The 23,185-nt window shown below is 42.5% G+C and overlaps 1 protein-coding gene across 1 annotated transcript in view; it reads right to left on the bottom strand.

Moving 5' to 3' along the window:
• Positions 1 to 211: 211 nt before the first annotated feature.
• Positions 212 to 23,185, bottom strand: part of LOC137277522 (MFS-type transporter SLC18B1-like) — a 39,980-nt gene continuing 17,006 nt past the window's right edge. Inside the window, exons 6-14 of the mRNA XM_067809292.1 lie at positions 12,043 to 12,111; positions 9,175 to 9,265; positions 7,124 to 7,260; positions 5,956 to 6,054; positions 4,881 to 4,975; positions 3,565 to 3,660; positions 3,320 to 3,394; positions 3,013 to 3,106; positions 212 to 1,463 (exon numbers count right to left, since the gene is read on the bottom strand). Of these exons, the coding sequence (XP_067665393.1) occupies positions 1,323 to 1,463; positions 3,013 to 3,106; positions 3,320 to 3,394; positions 3,565 to 3,660; positions 4,881 to 4,975; positions 5,956 to 6,054; positions 7,124 to 7,260; positions 9,175 to 9,265; positions 12,043 to 12,111 (897 nt within the window). The 3' untranslated portion in view covers positions 212 to 1,322. The remainder of the gene's footprint in view (positions 1,464 to 3,012; positions 3,107 to 3,319; positions 3,395 to 3,564; positions 3,661 to 4,880; positions 4,976 to 5,955; positions 6,055 to 7,123; positions 7,261 to 9,174; positions 9,266 to 12,042; positions 12,112 to 23,185) is intronic.

The raw sequence follows: 23,185 nt of genomic DNA, 5'->3' as shown, positions 1-23,185 counted from the left end.
TCCACTAGGATACTGAAGCATCTTCAGCACAGCCTGATAATGTTATTACCTCCCTTTGCTGACTTTTTATCCAACCAAGGGTCTATGCTGGGAAGTTGATCATACCAATCACAAGGCTTTTATCATAACTCACTTTCCCTTCTTTCGTGTAACTGATTAAATTTGGCAATACAATTATTGCAGAGGTACTCTGAAAAAGAAGGAGCATACATTTTTTGAAGGTTTCAGACCTGTCAATACAATTGTCTGATGCAAGTCGCACAGTGAGCAAACCTTGGTAGCTGCAGATGCTATCTTTGTTGACACTGGCAAGCTTGGTTGTAATGGCATATCTGACTCGTCACTGTGTGGACCCAGCAAAGGGAAGTAATAAAATTATTGGGGGGAAGGTGCAGATATATCCAGGATCCAAGTGAGATTTTAGCATATACCCTTGAGATTACTGAGGATGTGTGCAGGATAGTTTAGTCAGATGACATTTGTCTGTGCTGACCACAAGGATATGTGAAGTGATTGACAGTGCTGATTGGTCAGCATCGCAGATTTTCAGAGATTCATCTATTAACTGAACAATAGATGGACTTGAGTGTATGTTCAACCCTACTTATTTTCAATACCAATATATTCAAAGGAAAGAAAAAACTAAGTAATGAATTGAATAATGAATACAGAACTACATCTTGTCTGTGTCTCATAAATAAATGTTTAGACATTTTCCAAGGCCAAAGAACACCTCAACATCATTACAAACAGAGACGTCCACATTCATCAAGTGACGTTGGTTTGTATATAAACATTCAGTATAAACATAATATTTCATGCCAGTGCCCTCAGCCACCTTAAGCCTACTTTCAAGTCGTCAGTACAAAATGACTTGTATACACTTCCTTCATCACTCAATACCTACTGCCAGACATATATGTATATATACACAGGCTGGGTTGTAATGAATGTTGTCTGGTTTCAATCTGTTCCCTCATTGGTCAAGGCTTTTCCCTTAATGAATTTGTTGATGTGTGCAGCATAGATGTAGAGATGAAGAAGAAATTGTCCTCAAGTGATAATAAGAATCTTTTCAATATTCTTTCACTTTCAAATTCACAGGGTTAGCAGCTGTGGAAATGGATTAGATACAGATGTCTAACCTGATGTACCTGGGAACAAAATACAGCAGACTGTAGACAAATATATATATACTGTCTCAGTACTACTTTCAATAAAGCAGATTTAACTGTTTCATAGACTTTAACTGTTGGAAGAGATTTGCCCCAAATGCAATCAACCATTGGTAGGCTTTTAGAATTGTAAAAAACAGTTAAATATCACGCTGTAGTTTCCTCCAGTGGTCTTCCTATGGGTGTTGAGTCATTGGACCCTTCTAATACTGTGTATTCACTTCTCTTTTCACCATGGCAACAACTGCAATCCTTTGTGCAGCATATATACAAAGACAGGTTTATACCCTGAAACAAACAGGTAATTATGTCATATCCTCCCTTTCATGTAATATTATAATTGATTTCAATACTTTGGGTACATAGTGTTTTATGAACATATTTCCATGAATCAAATTATTAAAGAAAACATACCTGGGCAAGGGTTGTGAAGCCACAAGCTCATGCTTGGTGACATTCATAACTATAAGTTTGGTTAACATCCCAGAAGCACAGGTTGATAACAGCAAAATTGTGGTGAAATATATATCCACTGACTTAATAATACACAAGCACATAATTAGTGAAACCACCAAGCAATGGTGAAACCCATTGGCACAGGTTAAGAGAAACCAACTGGCACAGGTTTAGTGAAACCCACTGGCATGGGGTTAGTGAAACCCTCTGGCATAGGATTAGTGAAACCTAGAACCCACTGGCATGGTATAATGAAACCCCCTGGCACATGTTTGGTGCTGGCAACCAAAGGTTCAACCCCCATGTGTTTGGACTTTGTCTATTCCCTTACAGTAACACAAAATATACAGCCTTGGAGGTCAATGTAAGAGCATAATTTAGGTCCTCTGCTACTCATACTTGTCGACCATACGGTTACATTGCATTTAGCAATATTCCAGCAATATCACGGGGGGGCAACACCAGAAATGAGAATTCACATATGATACCTATGTGGAGAATCGAACCGGGGTCTTCAGCACAATGACTGAACAATAAGCCACAAACCATAAGGTAACAAAACACACTGCACACTGGACTGTACAAAGTAACTCAAGGTAACAAGGCCACCACCCTTAAGGTAATGAAACACACTGCACACTGGACTGTACAAAGTAACTCAAGGTAACAAGGCCACCACCCCATAAGGTAACAAAACACACTGCATACTGGACTGTACAAAATAACTCAAGGTAACAAGGCCACCACCCCATAAGGTAACAAAACACACTGCATACTGGACTGTACAAAGTAACTCAAGGTAACAAGGCCACCACCCTTAAGGTAATGAAACACACTGCACACTGGACTGTACAAAGTAACTCAAGGTAACAAGGCCACCATCCCATAAGGTAATGAAACACACTGCATACTGGACTGTACAAAGTAACTCAAGGTAACAAGGCCACAAACCATAAGGTAACAAAACACACTGCATACTGGACTGTACAAAGTAACTCAAGGTAACAAGGCCACCATCCCATAAGGTAACAAAACACACTGCATACTGGACTGTACAAAGTAACTCAAGGTAACAAGGCCACCACCCATAAGGTAACAAAACACACTGCATACTGGACTGTACAAAGTAACTCAAGGTAACAAGGCCACCATCCCATAAGGTAATGAAACACACTGCACACTGGACTGTACAAAGTAACTCAAGGTAACAAGGCCACAAACCATAAGGTAACAAAAACACACTGCACACTGGACTGTACAAAGTAACTCAAGGTAACAAGGCCACAAACCATAAGGTAACAAAAACACACTGCACACTGGACTGTACAAAGTAACTCAAGGTCACTAGGTCACCACCCATAAGGTCACTAGGTATACTTACGGCCAAAAGAAACATAGCTGCTACTAATGAGGATGCCCAGCCGAAGCCAAAGTGTTCCTTTAACACTCCACCAAGTGTGGGGCCTATAAAAGTCCTGCAATACAACAATCGCGGTTACAACAACAACTCTGTAGCCCACCTGAGATTTTTCCTGAAACATTTAACAAAATTGGTAAAAAAAATATGCAAACAAAATTGAAGACATGATTATGAATATGAATACAATATATTAAGGCATTTTTCATTACCTGCCTAAAAGAAAGATATTCATTAATAGATTACTTTATTTACATAAGTTAATACTCACCCCAAACAGTATGCTGAATTGAAAAGCCCAGAGACTAAAGCATAGGTGTCTAAACTGTCTTTAAATCCAAGTTTCCTGAAAAAACATATATCAAACAATTACCGTAACAAATAAGGTTGGTTGGTTATGACAACAATATCAATTGACATACATACTTGGCACCCACAAGGTAGGTTATATCCCCCATGACAGTTATCTACTTACTGGTCTCCCAGAAGGTGGGTTATAACAGCTGACCTACTTACCTGGCACAAATGAGAAGGCAGGTCAAGGTAGGTATGAGGGCACAACCAACAAAGAGTCCAACCATCATCAAGCTGACGATATTTAGCCACAATGTACTGCAGAAAAACAAATATGTGTAGAAACATATATGTTATGAAGAAAGTTTGTTTAAATGTATTTAACTCTGAGGGAAAAGAGTAAACTAAATCAATGCACCCTCCTAATTAGGTACAGTGAATTTTATGATTCCTCTCCAGGCGCAATTCCGCTATTTACAACCTGCACTGGTGCATGTATAAAATGGCTGGTAGTAGGTTATTTCTAATACTTAACAGATTGCACTCAACACAGGTAACATCTTATAGCTGTTATTGTGTTTTAATTTGTAAAATTTAAATAATATGTTATCGATGTGACTTGTAGTCATGGTAGTAAGTGCAGCAGTGTTGTTATGAGCACACAATGAAGTGATGTTAATCACCAAGGAAGTTAATGGTTCCTGGTCCTTATTTAACTACAGGAATGATAAGATGATAAACAGAACTAACTTAGGAAGCACCTTACAGTCTCACATCTGTTGATAATGCTGGTGCCTAAAATATCCAGTCGTGATGAGTGACAACAAAACTCCAGTGATAGAGTCAGTCAAACACATGATTAGCTAACTGAGTTTTGATAAAGCTTATGTAAAACTGAAAGTTAACAGAATCATTCATCATTTATCATAAAGTGGTCTGGTTCTGTTGAATGTATCTGATATCTGATTCAAAGCTCTAAATTATTATTGTTGCAAAATGTAATAACTACATTATGAGCAGATATGAAATGAAATCCAAGAATATTTGCAGTTTGAAACCATAAGTGGAAATTATCAAGTAGTCCATGGACAAGTAAGATACCATTATCTGATTGCCCGAAATGAAAACTGACTTGTACCAGGCGTCCGGCGATGGTACTTTTGAACCCCTGATTCATCTAATATATGTTGCCAAAAATGTTTTCCTACCTAATTTCATGTGTTACAATATTGTAGATCTGAAGAAATTAAAAAAAACAACAACATGTGAACAACATTTGCAAAATGAAGCATACTAACAGACTGATGCATACAATGCATAGTCTCAATGCATAATAGATACGACTACAGAATATCGGATACCTTCCACCATCTTTGAAGGCAAGAGAGTTTACTTTTAGTCAGCATAAGGTTTAGGGTTAGGGTGACATGACGCTAAACAATATGGCTTGTAGGTATCCAATATTCGGTAGGTGCACTGATTTGTGCAAGGGTCTGGAATGTTTACTCACAGCATAAGGGCATGAGAGGTGTACTCACAATGGCAGGAAAGGCAGCAGCGGACAGGGGCCCATCAGGAGGAAGGCAACGCATGACATGAAGTTCCCCACCACCATCAGTGACTTGACCTGACCCTGACATCAACAAACAGGTACTGTTAGTTGGCTACTGACCTAAAGCTCAGTTGGAATATCATGCACAAGCATGGAATTAGTCTAAAAACGATAATGACAGTTTTACGATGGTTTTGAAGAGGCAGTTGGGTAGCCTAGTGAATAAAGCATTCACTCGTCATGTCAAATACCTGAATCTGATTCCTTACATGGGTACAGTGTGTAAAGCTTATTCCCGATCTCCATCCCGATATGATCTTGGTAAAATGTTACTAAATGTTTCGTAAGACTAAACACACACACTCATTAAATATAATAAAGAATGAATGTTGTTAAATTTATAGCCACAATCAGCTATATTTTTCAATCACTATATTTCATTCATATCACAGAGGCTTTTTGCTGGCATATTACAAAAACTGGCATAGAACAACACACAATTCAGAAATTATTACCCATGGGAACAATATCTAGGATAGTTCAAGCATTGAATATTATTTTGAAAGGTATTACATTCATCATACCAAGTTAGTGTAGGAAGAACAACCACATGTCTCAAATGTTAATAGCAAAGGTCAAACCCCACACTGATGTTTTTGACAGACCGAATATTGAAATCAGGGATTTGCATCCCACTAACACGTGAAGGTCCCGGGGTAGAATAGGCCTTCAGCAAACCATGCTTGTCATAAAGGGTGACCGTGCTTGTCATAAGAGGCGACTAACGGGATCGGGTGGTCAGACTCGCTGACTTGGTTGACACATGTCATCGGTTCCCACTTGCACAGATCGATGCTCATGTTGTTGATCACTGGATTGTCTGGTCCAGACTCGTTTTTTTACAGACCGTCGCCATATGGCTGGAATATTGCCGAGTGCGGCGTAAAAGTAAACTCACTCACACTGAATCCAACTGATCAGCCAAGATGGAACAACTAAGGGAGGCAACTCTGCCAAGTGAATTGCTAGGCCTTGAAAGTGTGGTTGGTGAGCGGTGTTACCTTGGCATCTCCGACCCAGCCCCAGATGGGGGCTGTGAAACCATACACTGCTGGAGCTGCCAGGAAGATGAATCCTACAACCAAGGTACTCAGGTTGAACTGCAACAGACCAGAAAAGTGTAGGGGTAAAACAGTCACAGTATGGTATGTAATGTGGAACAATGTTTTGGTTCTGTGTTTATGATATGATCATAATGCAGAAAATTGACAACAATAGTCAAACCTTACTCTGCTTAATAACCCAGAGAAAAAATAACCACAGTCTTTGTCATTTTTAATGAACAAAACAGTAATTTTTTTGCAAGATGGTAGAACGGTACAAAACATCGAAAATAATAAAGTTTTGGATTGCATTACGGTATACTGAATTGAGGGCCAAATACTATACAAGTATTACTAGTTGTTTTCACTTGACTAATAAACATAGACCACGGATGCTTGACTACAGACAAACTTTATACTTCACCACATAAGTGTGAGCATTAGTCGAAAAATAATATTGTTCAATGTGGAAATCGGTGACAAAACTAGGAATGTATGCTCAGATTGTAATACAGCAAACTGAACATTCCCCCTAGAGTTGGGTATTGCAGAGAATATTCCCTTTGCAATTCACTGCAAAAACCTATATTGCGATATGTATTGCAATACATTGCAACATTTTATTTTAACAAAAAGCTACTCATAATCGAGTTAATGCTTGATTTATAAAGAAAAAAACACAACAAAATCAAAATCACTATGCTTGATTAAGCCTGAATACAACCTTTTAATTCATTATGAAATAAACAATATTTGGCACAAATGAAACAAGGAAAAGAAAAATTTAAGATCAACACAGTGGTTACTTCATTAATGAGTAAATATCTAAAACATTCAGACCCAAAACATTGTGAGACACTTGAATAAAAATTAAGAACACAACTTCAAACCAAACATAATTTGACTTAATGACATAAGAAATGGAAACAGCTGAAGGTGTCTAAGTTACTAAGTTTTCTGAATGCATGTCCAAATATTGGTTTTACGTTAGTGCATTGCAATATGTACTGAGTTCATGTCTGAAATGGAAAACACCTGTAAAACGCTAATATTGCACTGTCCTAATCCCCCCAGCTGATGATAGTATGGATTCTCTGGGTCTGGCTCACCTCCAGGCTGTACTCACCTCATGGAGATGGGAGGCCAGAGTTGGGTCGAGGAACCCGAGGGAGAAAGATCCACAGAATATAGAGAAGCATGTGACCCACACCTCCAGACTTGTCAGCAGGGTGAACACAGAACCCTTGTAGGGCTGGCGTGCCTCTGCAACAAATGTATTGATCATTACATTCAGTTAGAATATCACAAAAAAGGTGAAGTACCGAATTTAGGACTATTCATAATTTCACCCTGGCTTTTATAGAGAAGCTTGTACAATGTGAATGACTCCCTTAAAATTTATGCACAAACTAAATGCACCCCCTCAGCAGGTCATGTACAAATTTAATGACCATCCTTCCCATAAGTTTTAAGCATAATTCTATGAACATTCCCTTAATCTGCTTCAGCTATATTCCAGCAATGGGATCCATAATCAAGGATCTGATATCATGTATGTCATCAAGGAGTGATCAAAAAAATTATCAGACATGTCAGCATTTTGATCCTGTTTATTTCATCAAGAAGTGATCACAAACTGTCAGACATGTTTGCATTTTGATCTTGTTTATTCATCAAAGAAGTGATCAAAAAAATTATCAGACATGTCAGCATTTGGGTCCTGTTTATTTCATCAAGAAGTGATCACAAACTGTCAGACATGTCAGCATTTGGGTCCTGCTTATCTCATCAAGATGTGATCACAAACTATCAGACTTGTCAGCATTTGGGTCCTGCTTATCTCATCAAGAAGTGATCACAAACTATCAGACATGTCAGCATTTGGGTCCTGCTTATCTCATCAAAGAAGTGATCACAAACTGTCAGACATGTCAGCATTTGGGTCCTGCTTATCTCATCAAGAAGTGATCACAAACTATCAGACATGTCAGCATTTGGGTCCTGCTTATCTCATCAAGAAGTGATCACAAACTATCAGACATGTCAGCATTTTGATCCTGTTTTTTTCATCAAAGAAGTGATCACAAACTATCAGACATGTCAGCATTTGGGTCCTGCTTATCTTATCAAGATGTGATCACAAACTATCAGACATGTCAGCATTTGGGTCCTGCTTATCTCATCAAAGAAGTGATCACAAACTATCAGACTTGTCAGCATTTGGGTCCTGCTTATCTCATCAAGAAGTGATCACAAACTATCAGACATGTCAGCATTTGGGTCCTGCTTATCTCATCAAAGAAGTGATCACAAACTATCAGACATGTCAGCATTTGGGTCCTGCTTATCTCATCAAAGAAGTGATCACAAACTATCAGACATGTCAGCATTTGGGTCCTGCTTATCTCATCAAAGAAGTGATCACAAACTATCAGACATGTCAGCATTTGGGTCCTGCTTATCTCATCAAGAAGTGATCACAAACTATCAGACATGTCAGCATTTGGGTCCTGCTTACAACCAGCACTGGTTACAAGGGAGGGACTGTAACAAACCAGTGCAAAGTACCTCATCCTGTTTCATAACTATGGGTTACAGTCCGTGATTGGTAATAGTTGGAAGAACATGACCACATAACAATGATATAATAATGGTATGATGGCTCTAGTATGGCAATGGTCTGATTCTGACAGAGCAATGATCTAACAGTTGACAGTGGTATAACAATTATATAACAATAGTATGACAACAGTACAGTAATGACAACAATTTGACAATGGTATGGTTAAGGTTATGGTATTACAATGATAAAGCAACGGTTTCACTAGGGAATGACCATGGTATGCTAATGATATCGCAAAGATTTAATGAAGGTTTGACAATGGTATGACAATGGTATGGTTAAGGTATAAAAATGGTGCAATGATGATATACCAATGGTTTGCTTAAGGTATGATAATGGTATGATGCTGATACTGCAATGATTTGACAAAGGTATGACAAAAGTATGGTCACAGTATGAAAATGGTATGATAATGATATACCAATGGTTTGACAAAGGTATGACAAAGGTATGATGACATACCAATGGTTTGACAAAGGTATGACAAAGGTATGATGATAGAGCAATGGTTTGACAAAAGTATGACATAAGCGTAACCAGGTCTTTGTTCCTACCGTTATTAGATGGCATGAAGAAGAACGACGAGATAGCACACATCAGACATAAGCCACCTAGTGTCCAGAACGGCAGACCATAACCACCTAGCTGTAAAGCATACAAATGACATATTATGTGCAGTAACATGAAAGATGAGTGGTCATAAACTTTGATTGAGCTGTATATTATATACCTTTTACTCTGGCACCATACCTCACTGTTTTTAAATGACAAGGCAATATGACTTTATACAGAGGGAAACGCGTGTTCAGAGAACATCACTGGTCAGAGATGAGCACCCTCTATATTGGAGTTCTATCAAAGGAGCCTTTCACCTTATTTTTGGGCTCCATTAAGGGAACCTGTCATCTTGGTCAGAGAACAGCACCCTCTATATTGGGCTCCATCACTGGAACCTTTCACTTTGTACAGAGATGAGCAGCCCTTCTTTGGGGCTCCATTAAAGAACAACTAAACTCAATTTTTGGGTACTCTTTTTACCACTGCAAATGAAAGACTTCTGGATAGTCATAAACAGAACACCATTTATTTTTTTTAAGAAAAACCTTGTGGTTAATTAATGCCAAGCACCCAAAAGTTGCTAAAAAGCCGTCTGCTTCTCTCTCGCCCGCAAACGAAACCGCAGACTGGTTATGTAACTCTGTCAACAGAGCCCTACAGTGATGTCATAGAAGGAATGACTTTCAGTTAGTTGTATAGAAAATGTGAAGGAAGCTCATCATTTTGCTGATTTCTCCATGTCATCAAAGATATGAGGAATTGTTGTGTTGCCATCACTATGCACAAATTTCCACCGGACCCCATAGTTTGAGCTTAAAATGGTTGATAGTGTGTGCGAAGCAAGCGTTGTGGAAGCCTGTGGTATATACTAAATCGGATGGTTCGTCCCCTACCACGCTTCCAGGATAGAAAATGGAGTTCAAGTTTCATCGAGCTGATAAAATCAAGACTGCTTACTAAACATTGCTGACGAAAAGGATTTTGGATGAATATAACGCTTCCTTTCTCGGAAACGAGGTAGTGGTCAAAGTGACAATATTATCGTAATTAATATTATATTGACCCCTTATATTGACCGCTTCCAAGAGTGAAATCGTTATGTTATAAGCAATGTCATGTAAAATCCTAATGTCCTATCAATAAAATACATATTTTACTACCAGTAGAAAGTAATTTTGATTTTGTAAGTCGGTGAAAACAAATTTAAATAGCATTCATCCCAAGACAGGGTGCCGACATTTTTGAAAATCATAAAGTCATATCCATTTGAATTAATGAGATCATGTATGGTTTATTCTCATCACGTTAGAAAATCAAAACTACATAAATATGTATTTGAATCATTACCAAAAGGAGTTTGTATGACACAACCTGTAACATAACCTAAGCAAGGATGGGGTCGAAGTGAAAATACTGCGCAATAAATTTCTTCACTTGCTAAATTTACTTGGTTTGTAACGTTCACTCACCAGTATGTAGACACTTGTCAAAATATGTCTTTGTACTTGGTCTCATAATCCTAATTACTTTATAATCATACTTGTATGCATTTTGAAACCTAATAAAAAGAAACGATCTGCGAATGTATAACAGGAATGTAATATGTAGACATTTTACAGTTTGCCTATATGAATCATAATTCGCACGCATGCCCTAGTGTATGTCGTCTGCATCATTACACTTCACGACGAAAACAATGATTCTGTTGAAAGCTACGACAACTTAATAAAAACAAAAATTATAGTTATAGGAGCAATGTCAGGCTATTACCTTGTAATATCCACCTTGTGTATCCATCAATATCCACGAAAACAAGTGATATATAATTCATCTGCAGATTTCCCAAGTGATGTGTCTTTTAACCGTCTAACATACAAAAACGTGATGTATCGTTTCAAGTTTTTCACATTGCTGAATAGTTTCATTGGTCACCCAAGATAGCACACCTGGCAACTAATTGCATAATGTGCATCATTCTTTTAAAAAAGTTATTTAGTTAGCCAATAATAAGCAATCAATCAATGTATTGGCGGTTAATCCTTTGAAAGAAGGGTGTTGTTTTTACATAGACACAGACACGACAGAGTGTATTCAGTATAGATTAGTAAATGTACATACATAAACACTACCTTTTGACAAATTACCCATTTAAATCTGCAAAAATCTAATTAATCAATCAGCATGTTATCAATTAATCCTTTGATCGATCCAGACACAAGAAATGCCAAATGGGGGCCTTTGTTGGGTAATCTAAGTGGCGTTACCACTAATTATACCTGTTATAAATTCATTAACTGAGCATCAAGTGAACGATGACAAATAACGTGTAGGTTTATACCACCTAACATGGATTACAACCTAGTGACACCAAGTGATTTTGACAGAATCGTCTATGAAAACAAGGGTTGTAACTCGAAAACTAGGCAAAGCAGGAGACAAAACTAAATGATAGTAGATTGTGAGAACATATAGCTTTCATTTTTCTCAACAGCTTTTGCGATTTCAGGTTTGTACAAACCTGTAAACGAAATAGTTTAACCCCTGAAATGTAGATGAATACTGCACAGACCCTCATTTCTATACCTACAATTACGTCACAGAGACGCGTCGCTCTAATTGGTTGAAATTTCGTTTGAGGCTGAGAATTCTGCACTGTTGACAAAAAGCTCAATTTAAGTTAATTATAGGTCGAAATGAGTAGTTTTATTGGCAGGGTTTCATTTAGAGTGATGTCAGCAAGTGATTTTGTATTTGTACCCTACATGAGTATATGTGATCTTTAAGAACACTACTCAACTTGTACAGAGAAGGGCAGTCCCTATTTTGGACCCCATTCAGTGTACTATTCAGTGCTCTGTACTCACCTGATACAGAGCGCCCCCTATTGGAGGTCCAATCATAAGGCCCAGCCCACTGAATGTTTCCAAGGTTCCCTGAAACACCACAGTACAACATCATTTCTAGTATCACTGAATGAATGTAGCATGCTTGTTACAGGAATGTTATTACACTTTCCCAGTAAAGCACAGATTCTGGTTCTTTTGTTGGGTTGAGTCCCATTCGGGACACTGAGAGTCAGGCACCTAATCACCAGAACACAAAGTCAGCCGTCTAACCAACTCAGAAGAAGCTGCAGAGGTGGAGTGGGTAAAGTGACCGACTTAGGGTTTGATTTCCAGATGGGACTTGAAGGTCACATACAACGTAAAACACAACTTTGCAGATTCTGGTACCTTTCCGTATGCACTTACCAAAACAAATCATAAAAAATGCCAATTCAACCTATAAAGTTGAAAAAAAAACGCGATGAAAAAAAAGCCAGTGAAATTGGAGTTCAAATGTTTCACTAAATTCCCCCCAGTAGTATAGGGAATGATAGTCCGAAAACACTTTTCAAAAAACCCCTCTAAAAAGCCTCATTTACTAAATGAGGCTTTGGTGGGACCCTTAGCTCTTGATACTATTGCCCCTACTACAAAGCCACGCCATCACGTTTACCGTGACTTGGCAGGCGGTAACACTGTGCCGTACGGTACGATCAATAATTCTTCTCTTACAAACCCCCTACCCGGCCCACCCCTCAAGTAGTACAAGTTAGGTTCGTCGGCTTTCATATCCACTTTATCTATGTTGTAAGTTTTGACCGACCATATAGGATCGGTGGCTCGCTTACGGCTATCACCCTCGTGTTCCCCAGGCTGGTACAGATACCTCACTAGGGCCCTATCCGGTATCTGTTTCTCCTTCCCACGCAATGGAGCGGCCGACTCTGCAACTATTGATTTTAGTTTGATAGCGTCTGCCGGTTTCTTACCGGTGAGACGGGTGACTTCATGGTTGATTGCCGACACCACCTCGGGTAACCTCGTGACCCATTCGGTCGATCGTTTTCCAGGGGTGGTCATCTCCCTAGCATACTGATGGCCGAACAAGCGCTCAGCCAAAGTCCTATTAAATCTCTCAACTATAGCTTGGCTGCGATGGGCTCCAGCCGTGCCACGCCTGACCTTCGTATCGTGTTTGGCTAGCAGTTGTGACACGGCACCCATGAACTCCCGTCCGGGGTCAACTTGCAGCTCTGTTGGCCACGTCAGCGGACTGCGTTTGTATATACGTTCGAATCCTCTGGCTACCTGGGCCGAATCTTTCGTGGTCAAGGGTTCGGCTTCCTTGTAACGACTGGCTACGTCCACTACGGTTAAGGCATACTTGTACCTCTTATCGTGAGGTAGGAACAGTAGGTCTGCCTGGTGAATGCTATTAGGTATGTTAATACCGAACCTCCTTCTAGGTACGTAGCGTGGTGCAGGCAAATAGATCTGCCACAGGGCTTGTTTTTCAAGCCACGCTTTGGCTTCCTCCGGGGGTACTCGCGCTAGTTTAGCTAGCTTATCTACTGCGCTAGCTCCTTTCCAGTACCCACGCGGGCTGTAGTAAATAGACTCAAATTTTTTCATGTCCATACGCGTATGTGTTTATCCCATCAATAGCTATCCAACGTTTCGTGTCCATAGGCGATAGGGACGTCTTGTTTATAGTCAGTCCGTATATCTTGTGCCCATCACTTCTAAGTGTGTTCATTTTATGTCTAAAGGTAGGGGTCTTGAACAGGGCTTCCTTGAATCTGGCGTGTTTGATGTGTTGTTTCACCACATACTTCTTAACCCCCTTAGCCTTCCGGATCTCGCTATTGTCGGCTTTCAGTATGGAGTACATCTTAGGCCTCAAACCTATGTACTCGGCTATGGGCGTGCCAGCACACTCGTCCTTCATCTTACCTAGGACCTTTTTATTTACCGTACTGTGTATGGCATGGGTCTTAGGGTAATCGCTGGTGTCGTATAAATCGATGTGTTTTTTCATGTCCTCGTACACGTCCTCAGTTCGAATCTCCATCAGCAGGGAATCCGTGTCAGTGTACAGCACTTCGCACCTGTCGCCGTACTGTTTCTTGAGCTCGTTGTAGTAAAAGTCGTACATCAGGTGTTTGGATAAATCGAGGATGCTCATCCCCACGTAAACAGGTCGGTTGAATTTTATGTGGCTTTTCTTCATGTGTAGGGCAGCCAGGTCGTCTGTGAATATCTTGCTACGGTTGAATGCCGGACTGGCTATCAATTTCCTGAGCTTGTCTTCCTCACTAGATCTAACCAGCTTCACGGTCACGCGTTTCCTCAGGTTCTCCATAGTCTTACCAAACACCGAGTTGTTCATGAGCTTGTAGAGATTTTTCTCGAAATCACTGGTGGCTTTTTTTCGTAGGTCTGTGTTCATTCTGATGTAGGGCTCCATCCATGGGCTCTGGTCAAACATGAGCACCCTGTGTATTTTGGCCAGCCTCATACCCAACGACAGGTACAGCTGTAGGTTGCGATAGTGAACGATGTACTTGGTCTTATTCATTAAGTTAGGCACGAGTTTTTCAACGTCTGTCACACGACCACCTGACAAGTTATGTTGGTACTCAGACATCCAGTCTGGGTTAACCCTCATACGTTCGGGTGCAAGGGGATAGCTGTTGTGCGATGCGTGTAATGCCTTGGGATACTCTAAGTCAACCTCGAGGATATAACCTTTGTTCGAATCTGGTGCAATGCTCATAACATCAACGTGGGGTACCCATTCGAATCCCCCTGTAGGTAGATACTGGCTCATGGCCCAGCCGTACAGGTTATTTGCGTCGAGGTAGAGAATGTGATTGGTTGGTTTGTTAGGATCGTAACCTTTCACGTATTGATTATTTGCTTTAGCGTATCGTTTGGATGCCATGGAAATCCCACCTCGCAAGCCTTTCTCAATGAATAGGTGCATGTCGTAATCTGTGAGCAATTCTAAATTAACTCCGGTCTTTTTAAGCAAGGCGTCCCACGACAGACCTGGGCTGGTGTAATACCATGCGGGGTCGAGTTTATACTGCTTGAAACATGTCCGCCGAAACGTCTCGAACACGTCGGCTAACAGCAGTACATCTGTTCTCAAGTACAGGTCGTGATAATCGCCCAGGTTCTTACAACCCAGTTTATTCCATACGTTAATCGCGTGCGAGTAATCGTCTCGTGAGACGGGCGCCTCATTCAGCTTGCTATAAAAGCAGTCGATAGGAGGTAGTCTGGTCTCGGTGAACTTGACCCAACTATCCATGTACTCATATGGGTACACACCCTTCCTCATAAGCAGGGGTCTAGTCTCGGCGTCTGTGTATCGATCGGTGATAGGGAAGGTATTGTTGGCCTTGACCAGACTGTCGAGTGACGACAGGAGGAACTGAAACGAGTCAATGAACCTAAGTCCGTTTAAGCTGAAGGAGATGTATCTCTCCATGTTGTTTGGGATGCACGATATATTACCATCGATTTTCGCGATGGCCTGCATGATCAAGTGTGAGTCGTACCCTCTCAAGTTGTGAAAGACAACGGGAATGTTTATTGTCTTAGGGTTGATTTTAAGCTTGAGGTTGCACGCGTTGTGAGCGGCGCCTCTATACTTACCAGTTATGTGACAGTGATCTCTCACCGAATCACCGTTAAGCGGTGAGTCACACACGTGACACTTAGTGCTACTAGCGTGAGCTAGCCTGTCGGCTCGGGTCATACGCATGGGAGCGATTCTATACAATGTATTCCTAATAATTTTTTCTTCCTCCTGCAAACACTTTAGAAACCTTTCAGCCGCGTCAGGACCCCTATACACTACCGGAGCTTTCGTTTCCCCGTCACAACGGACGACGATGTATCCAAAACCGCAGGCTATATGCTCTTGTGTCTTGTGGGTGAAACTCTCACCACTAGGGGGTGTTGGGGATGATTCCCCTACCACCAAGGCTTCGAAGTCGGCGTATATGATATAAGGCACAGACATTTGATTCTTGTGATTGTCGAATTTTAGGATATTTTCACCTTCCTTAGGCATGTCGACTCGTATGGCCGTCTGCCCCACACCTTGGCAATCCTCCCGGTGGGATTCTAATAAATCGGCCCGACTGAAACCGTGTAGGCATCGTACACAAAAGTGTTTTTCCCCAACGTGTTTCGACTGGTCGTGCAACAACCGGCTGAGATTTTTTATCCACGTGTAGTGATACGTTTCACCTCGCTTGATCATGAATAAATTAATAACTTGGCGATCCTTCACCGGGCTGACCCTGTGTATTATTGTTGTGTTACCTTCGTGTCCAAAGACATTTATAGCCAGATTATTCTGTTTTTCTACTTTAGTGATCTGGGATATTGGGGTGGGTTCATCTATACCATCCCAATTAAGCCCATCGTCTTGTGGATAATTAGAAGGCCTGTTCGGATTAGTGGCAGCTGGAAATAAGGCTGACCTGATAGCTAACCTCAGGCAATCGTTTCCTCTATTCTTAACGTTTACTATGGCTTGTTTGTTCTTATAGTAGGGAGGCAAGGCTAGGTATGACCCACCTCTGAACGGCACGTAGTTAGCTATGTCTAGATAGACGTTATCGATTTTATCTACAGCCCACCCGGACCCCATGTGCGTGTAGCGTTCTAGGTATTCTCGTATCTGCTGAAAACTATTATCGATTGATGCGTCAATGGTCTCTGCATGTGTGACGACCTCTTGTTGACCTCGGAAGTAAGGCTGAACATACTCAGTGGTACTCCCAACCTGCTTATCGAGCGACATTTTCACTGTGATCTGAAACTTGATACTTCCTAGATTATTTAGTTCCTGGTTGACCTTATCAGCTATCAGAGGCTTGATATCTGTAATGTCTATGTTTCTATCAACGTGCATGCGCCAACCTCTCAAATAGTTACCTACAGCGCGCTCAGTGCTCACGAACTGTAGGTCAATAGCTCTATTCTGCCGTAATAATTCTAAAAGCTGTGGTTTTCTCATACGGGAATACCCGCCTAAACCCAAATCGTGTGCCTCGGCTTTCAGTTGTTTTACAGTGGGACGTTTTGCTACGGGGGCATGTGATAACAATGCGGTTAACCCGGCTCTCCCCAGGTTTGAATAACCCGTGTGTCCAAGCTGTTTTGCTTGAGCTTTTAATTGTTTTACCGTAGGAGGGACTTCTAAACCTAGTAATCTCAACAATGCTGACTTCCGCATTCTAGAATACCCGATAACACCTCTCTGTTTTGCGACCCTCTTGAGCTCGCTTACAGTAGACATCGTGTTTACACCTAAGAAAACTAATGACTAATTGGTTCACAGTAAGGGGAGGTAACTCTTAAGTGGCTATCTTGAGCAGTCGCCTACGTTCTTTTATGTAGCCTTTTTTATTCTCGTATATGAGTTGATGTCTGACTACGTTCGCTCCGTGAGCTTTACATAGACAGTAGTGCCCTTTAACCCCGATACCACACACAGAACACGTGTAGTTAGGACTTCCCATATGGAAACAACAGAACCCCTGATTCCTGCATTTCCTACCACAGGCCTCGGTCTTCCCCATAAGTATGTATTCGCATCGGTATGGAGCGGGTCTCATGTTTACTTATATAGGTATTTTAGTTTAATTGCTTTGCAACCAACGCAGTAGCTGCTATACCCAACACTATGAAGCCCAGTTCACGATTCATTTGTCCCTTGGATGGTGTGTAGTACTGAGCGAGTGTGGGTTTATTGAGCGGTTCCAATTGTTTACCAGTTAGTAGATAGTATTCTTTCATTGCTTCATCAACATCGTTGAATGTTTGAACGGCATGGTTTTCACGCGTGAGTTGTTCGTTAATAAAATCGATCCTCTGGAGGCGTTTTTTAGCGTACTCGGCCTGTGCTCTTTGTAATTTCTCAGTAGCGAGATCGTGTCGCTTCCTTTCTTCCTGTATTTCAGCCGCGTGATCATCTCGTAGTTTCGAGAAGAGGAAATTACTCCCGGAAAATGCCAGGGCATTCACTAACGCCCCACCGACCATCATAGCTATCGTGGCCATCCCTATATTTATTTCATTATATTATCAGGTATTATTCCTTGTTTTACTAGGATGTCTTTTGTGGCCATCGCCATACCAAGGTTCATTATGAGCATACCCATATCCTGCAGGTTGAAATCTAGCTTGATAGTTGGTTGTTTAAGCACCATTTTAGTTAACCGAGCGTACCCTACTGCTAGACTAGCTACCACTGTGGCGTGGTATGCGTCGTTGACGAACGTTTTCCCCTCAGACATTATGTATATGATATAAAATATTTTAAATTATAACATGATATGCGGGTCGACGGTGGGGGTACCCCCACTGTTGGGGGTTACCACCTCAGGTACCACCTCACGGTGAGGGTTTCCATCACGTGTATATAACCACGAGATAGCCAAGGCAGCAGTTACACCTACAGCCAACAACAGTCGGGTTGGGTTGGTCACTTTATGTTGGTTACACCACCGTTTTTTACCGGCAGCTACTCTCTTAGGATTCTTCTGTCTGGTTACTGTTGAAGTGGTCTCCACCGTCACTGTTGGGGGTGGGGTCTCCTCCACTGGGGTCTCCACCGTCACCTCGGGACTCACTGGTTCCGTCACCTCGGACATCTATACTATTATTATTATTCTTTCTCTCAAATTGACAATGTTTTGCCGTGATAATCGCCGCCGTCACTGGAGCCAACAACATACCATATTTGTGGTACAACCCGCAGCTGATAGAGCTCACGGCGTGTTCGATAAAAGGGTCTTTCTCGAGGTCCTCCCACAGGTAAAGTCGGCGCTCTGGTGGAATGGGAAGGAAATGTGATACAATACCGGTGTATATCTGGGTCATAGCCGATCCTATTGTCTTTGTCATTTCTGCTCCGAGCCGGGACTCGTATCTAGCGTACAGCTTATCGATTTCTTCGGCTGACATTTTGTGAATTTTATCCGGGGTGTAGTCTCCAAAGTAATGTTTGGCTTTGCCGCCAACAGCCAACGCCACCAGTTTCTCTCGCTTGTCATCAGTGGGGCCTGCGGGCGACAATTGTTCGAGCAATTCCTCACACTCCATCTTATAATATAACAAGTAAGATTTAGTTTTAACTATATAATACCCGATACAAACAAAACACAGAGAAATGAAGGTTAAGTTGCACACGACAAATACTTCAAATATCATAGCTATGCTTAGCATTTGCTTAGCTTTGCTTAGCTTTGCTTAGCTTTGCTTAGCTTTAGCTTAGCTTTGCTTAGCTTTAGTATACTATATATGCTACTGGTTGGTCGGTCTTTAGAACGAGCTTAGCGTGTTTAGTTTCAGTGAGCTGTTTCTTCACCCGTTCCCGTTCTAATTTACTCATCACATCGTTCTCTCTCAAACACTCCTCGAACGAATCCCTGTCCTTGCAGTGAAATAAGGCCACCCATCGCGTCTGCTCCCTGAGGTCTTTCAACACCGAGTTGAACTTCTGCGTTAGCACCCAGACGCTGTGATTTGCATGACGGCCGGAGAAGGCCAGGTACGATAGCATGTCTCTCTTTTTTGTTATCTCGCGATTAGCGCTGCAGTCGTCCAGTATGAACAGCGTCGGTTCCCCTTTAAATTTCTCGTGAAGAGCTTTCAACCAGTCCTGCAGGCGTGTTCCAGGGTCGATTTTATGTACGTCCGGGTCAGTCATCACCCAAGGTCGCGCGTACGTTTTATTCATGCTCAGAGTAGGGCACATGATAACGATGTTATCGAACACATCCTTGTAGTAACCCTCCAACATATCCAACACGAAAACGGTCTTCCCACAGCCAGTCTGCCCGCATATGATAGCGCAGTGTGGGTCAGTGGGTAACCCCAGGGGGTCTCCCCCACTAGTAGATGGCTTGCACAAATCTCCCATTGTCTATATTAAGTTGCGCGTCCATAATTACGTACAAATATAATTTCAACTTACCAGCGGTTTGGGCCTTCTTATTAATCTGGATAGTTATCCCTTCGCTACCGTTATCTATACGGCGCCCGCTACCGTGCAGTTTATCATCATCCGTGGATCGCATGTCCAACCATAGGGCGTACTTGGTGGTCAGGTATTCACCGATCTGCACGGAGCCGAGGTCCAGGTCCTTTGTTATGTAATCCCCCACTGGTAGCTTTTTTATCTCATCCCACTGCTGGTGTGGCCCCATACCATGACTGAACAGCTGGTTGGGCACGCCCTCGATGGTAACTTCCACCTTTTCAATCTCGGGGTTGAAAAACTTCTCGCTGTCCCTCCGGAATGGATCGTAATCCTCCACGGGGACGACCAGGATACCTTTCATCGATCGCGCCGGCACGTTCAGGTTGATATTCCACACAGTGTCGCTCTTATCTCGCACGACTGATCTATGCCTCAGTACGCGATCGTACAGGATAGCCATCTTCCCAGAGTACTGACTTCGAACCTGCCTGGCCAGCTCCGGGCTAGTGACCATGTCGAACTCCAGAGAGATGTTGTCTATGGCATAACTGGCCTCATCACCGTTCGGCGTACGCACTACTTTGCTATAGTCGTTAAACGTGAGCTCGTATTCTAGCCTATCACCCAGCGCGGCCTGGTAAAACGGCGCGTGTCCCGTGAGCAACTCGAAGTCGAGCGGCACGCAGAATCGATTCCCGTATGCTAGAGCGATAGCCTTTTCACCGTCCGATAGCTTGTCTTGCTGGTCTGTCGTGAAGACGTATCCTATGCGCGCCCGGGTTGATTTGCTGATACCCTGGTACACATCATTGACTCGTTCTCTCTCGCTTTTCCAGAGATCCTTGTAGCAGTGAAACACGTCGCTGTCGTCGATGCTCAGTACCTCGTTACCGCTGATCTTGACGGTCGTTTTCTTGATGATAGCTCGACCCACGTTCCGCACTAGCTCGCGTTTGTCGTTGTCGGAGGTCAACGTGATATTGAACGCCAGTCGAACAGTGCCTGGTACAATGAGGTCATTCTCACCAAGGTTTGGAAATCTAACCAGCAGAGTTTGATTCTGGTCTATCTTGCTGGGATTGTTGGTGATAGTCACCGACTGGCGCACGGCTCTGGCACCTAATGGCTCTCTCAATCTTCTGAAAGGATCTAATTTTCTACCGTACATTGTTATATAAATGAAATATATTTTTAATACTAATGGATGAAGACATACCTATGGATGATATGTGGGACGATAGTGCCCAGGCATTCAATGATGACCAGGAGACCTCATTCTCGCAAGGTGACGAGCTCCTTAAAGGCGCCGTCGACGGTTATTACGACGTAGTTGAAAATAAATCCAAACTCAAGTCGTCGGGAAGGAACTATTCCGATTTTACCCTCGATAGCAATGGCACGCTGCGTTTGAAGGCTCACCCGGATATCGATCTCATGCATCAACACACGAGAAAACCGCTTGCCTTATCAACATTGGCCGGTAAACATGGAAGTAAGTTTGTCCAAGATGAACTAGGCTTCAAAGATTACGGTGGCGCACGACCTAAGATTCCTCCGAAGTTAGTTCAAGGCCTGGAAGGTATCAGGGACGCCACATCAGATCAAAACATGACTTATGATATTAAAAAGGTGTTGGCCGACTACGAGAACAAACCATTCCCGGGGCTCGAATTTACCGTTCGGGAACTGAGGGGGTTGGACCTGTTGATGCAAACCATTCGTGGTCAGCTCTGGAAAAGCACAGCCAAAATGAGTGAAATAGACGACCACATCGCCTATGAAAAGAAAAAACTCGGTGAAACTGAGGACGAGTCTATGAAAGCCACCATTGAGGAACGAATACGTAATTTGGAAGATGAAAGGCAGACCTGGTTGGAGACAGCGTCCGGCTACAAAGAAAAGCTTAGATCCCAGGTCAGCCGTATACGGGAAACCATCAATCAAGTCCTCCACCGAGACACCACGTTAGCAGACAGGATTCGGATATTGTTCCGGGAGCAAGGGGTCACCATCGCCAGCATTCTGACTGCATTGGGTTTTATCATATCAACCCTGGTGGTGTCACTAACAGGGGGTACCCCTGTGGGGCCTGCCGGTGGGGGAGTTACCCCCACACCCCCTGGCGGCGGTGTTAAAGACTGGATTAAAAAACTCGGGGAAGGCCTAGCTAAACTGGCTGGTAAAGCCGCCGAAGCCCTTCCCGGCATCCTGGGTAGCATCGTCTCGTGGTTGTTGAGCGCTCTGTCTAAAACTGCCATGTGGCTCAGTCAAAACCTGTGGGCAGCCATCGTCGCCGTGGCGGGTCTGGTGTACGTAGCGGCTAAGAAATCTTTAACCAAATAAGTCCCAAAGTTACCCCGCCAACCACTAGGGCTGTTTTATTATCAATATGCTGCTGATAGGTGGGGGTTTCCCCCACACCCCCCGGGGGTACCTCCACATGAACTTTAGGCTCCGGGGGTGGCGCAACTATACCCGTTTCACGTGGTTGGGTGTGTGGGATATGTGGGGTGTTAATATCGGGGTTGATACCCAACTTTTGATCCTTCGTGGCTATGACTATTTCATTGTTATAACCCACCACTTTTTTTATTCTCAGTTGCATATCACTCGGAGCCATGTACAACCCCACGCCGAATACGTAATTGACTTTCGATCTGGCGTATTCTAACACGTTTTGGTAGCGTTCGATGGCCCTCGGGAGATCAACTGGAGAATTGATAGCATCCTCAACGTTGGAAACGAATTGTGTCTGAGCGTCGTAAGCAGTTCCCTTACCGAGGATGTTGGAACGCGTCATCGACTGCGCACCCAACAGCGCCCACACGTACGTTCGAATCGAGTCGTTCAAGCGTATTGTACCAGCACGAGTGAATTCTTTCGATGTTTTTGAGATCATTTTAGTCCAGGCTGTGGCTGCATCAGGACTGGTTTGCTTTATACAGCTGACATGGATCTTTTCATTCGTTGTGGGGCCTGTAAATGTATGACGGTTTGGGTTGTATGAACCATCTTTAGAACCGGCATAATATTTTCCGGACCTGTAGAAGTACACGAGAACTATACCGAGACCATGGTTCACACCAGGAAGGCGAAAGTCTTTATTCGTTGGAATCTCAAACTCCCCACAAATACGTTCATAAGCGCGTCTATCATAGGGGTTATTCGTAATAC

This window comes from Haliotis asinina, chromosome 3 (genome assembly GCF_037392515.1).
Source record: "Haliotis asinina isolate JCU_RB_2024 chromosome 3, JCU_Hal_asi_v2, whole genome shotgun sequence".
Classification (NCBI taxonomy): Eukaryota; Metazoa; Mollusca; class Gastropoda; order Lepetellida; family Haliotidae; genus Haliotis; species Haliotis asinina.
Note: the sequence above shows the minus strand (reverse complement) of the source record. Positions and strands in the feature narration are given on the sequence as shown.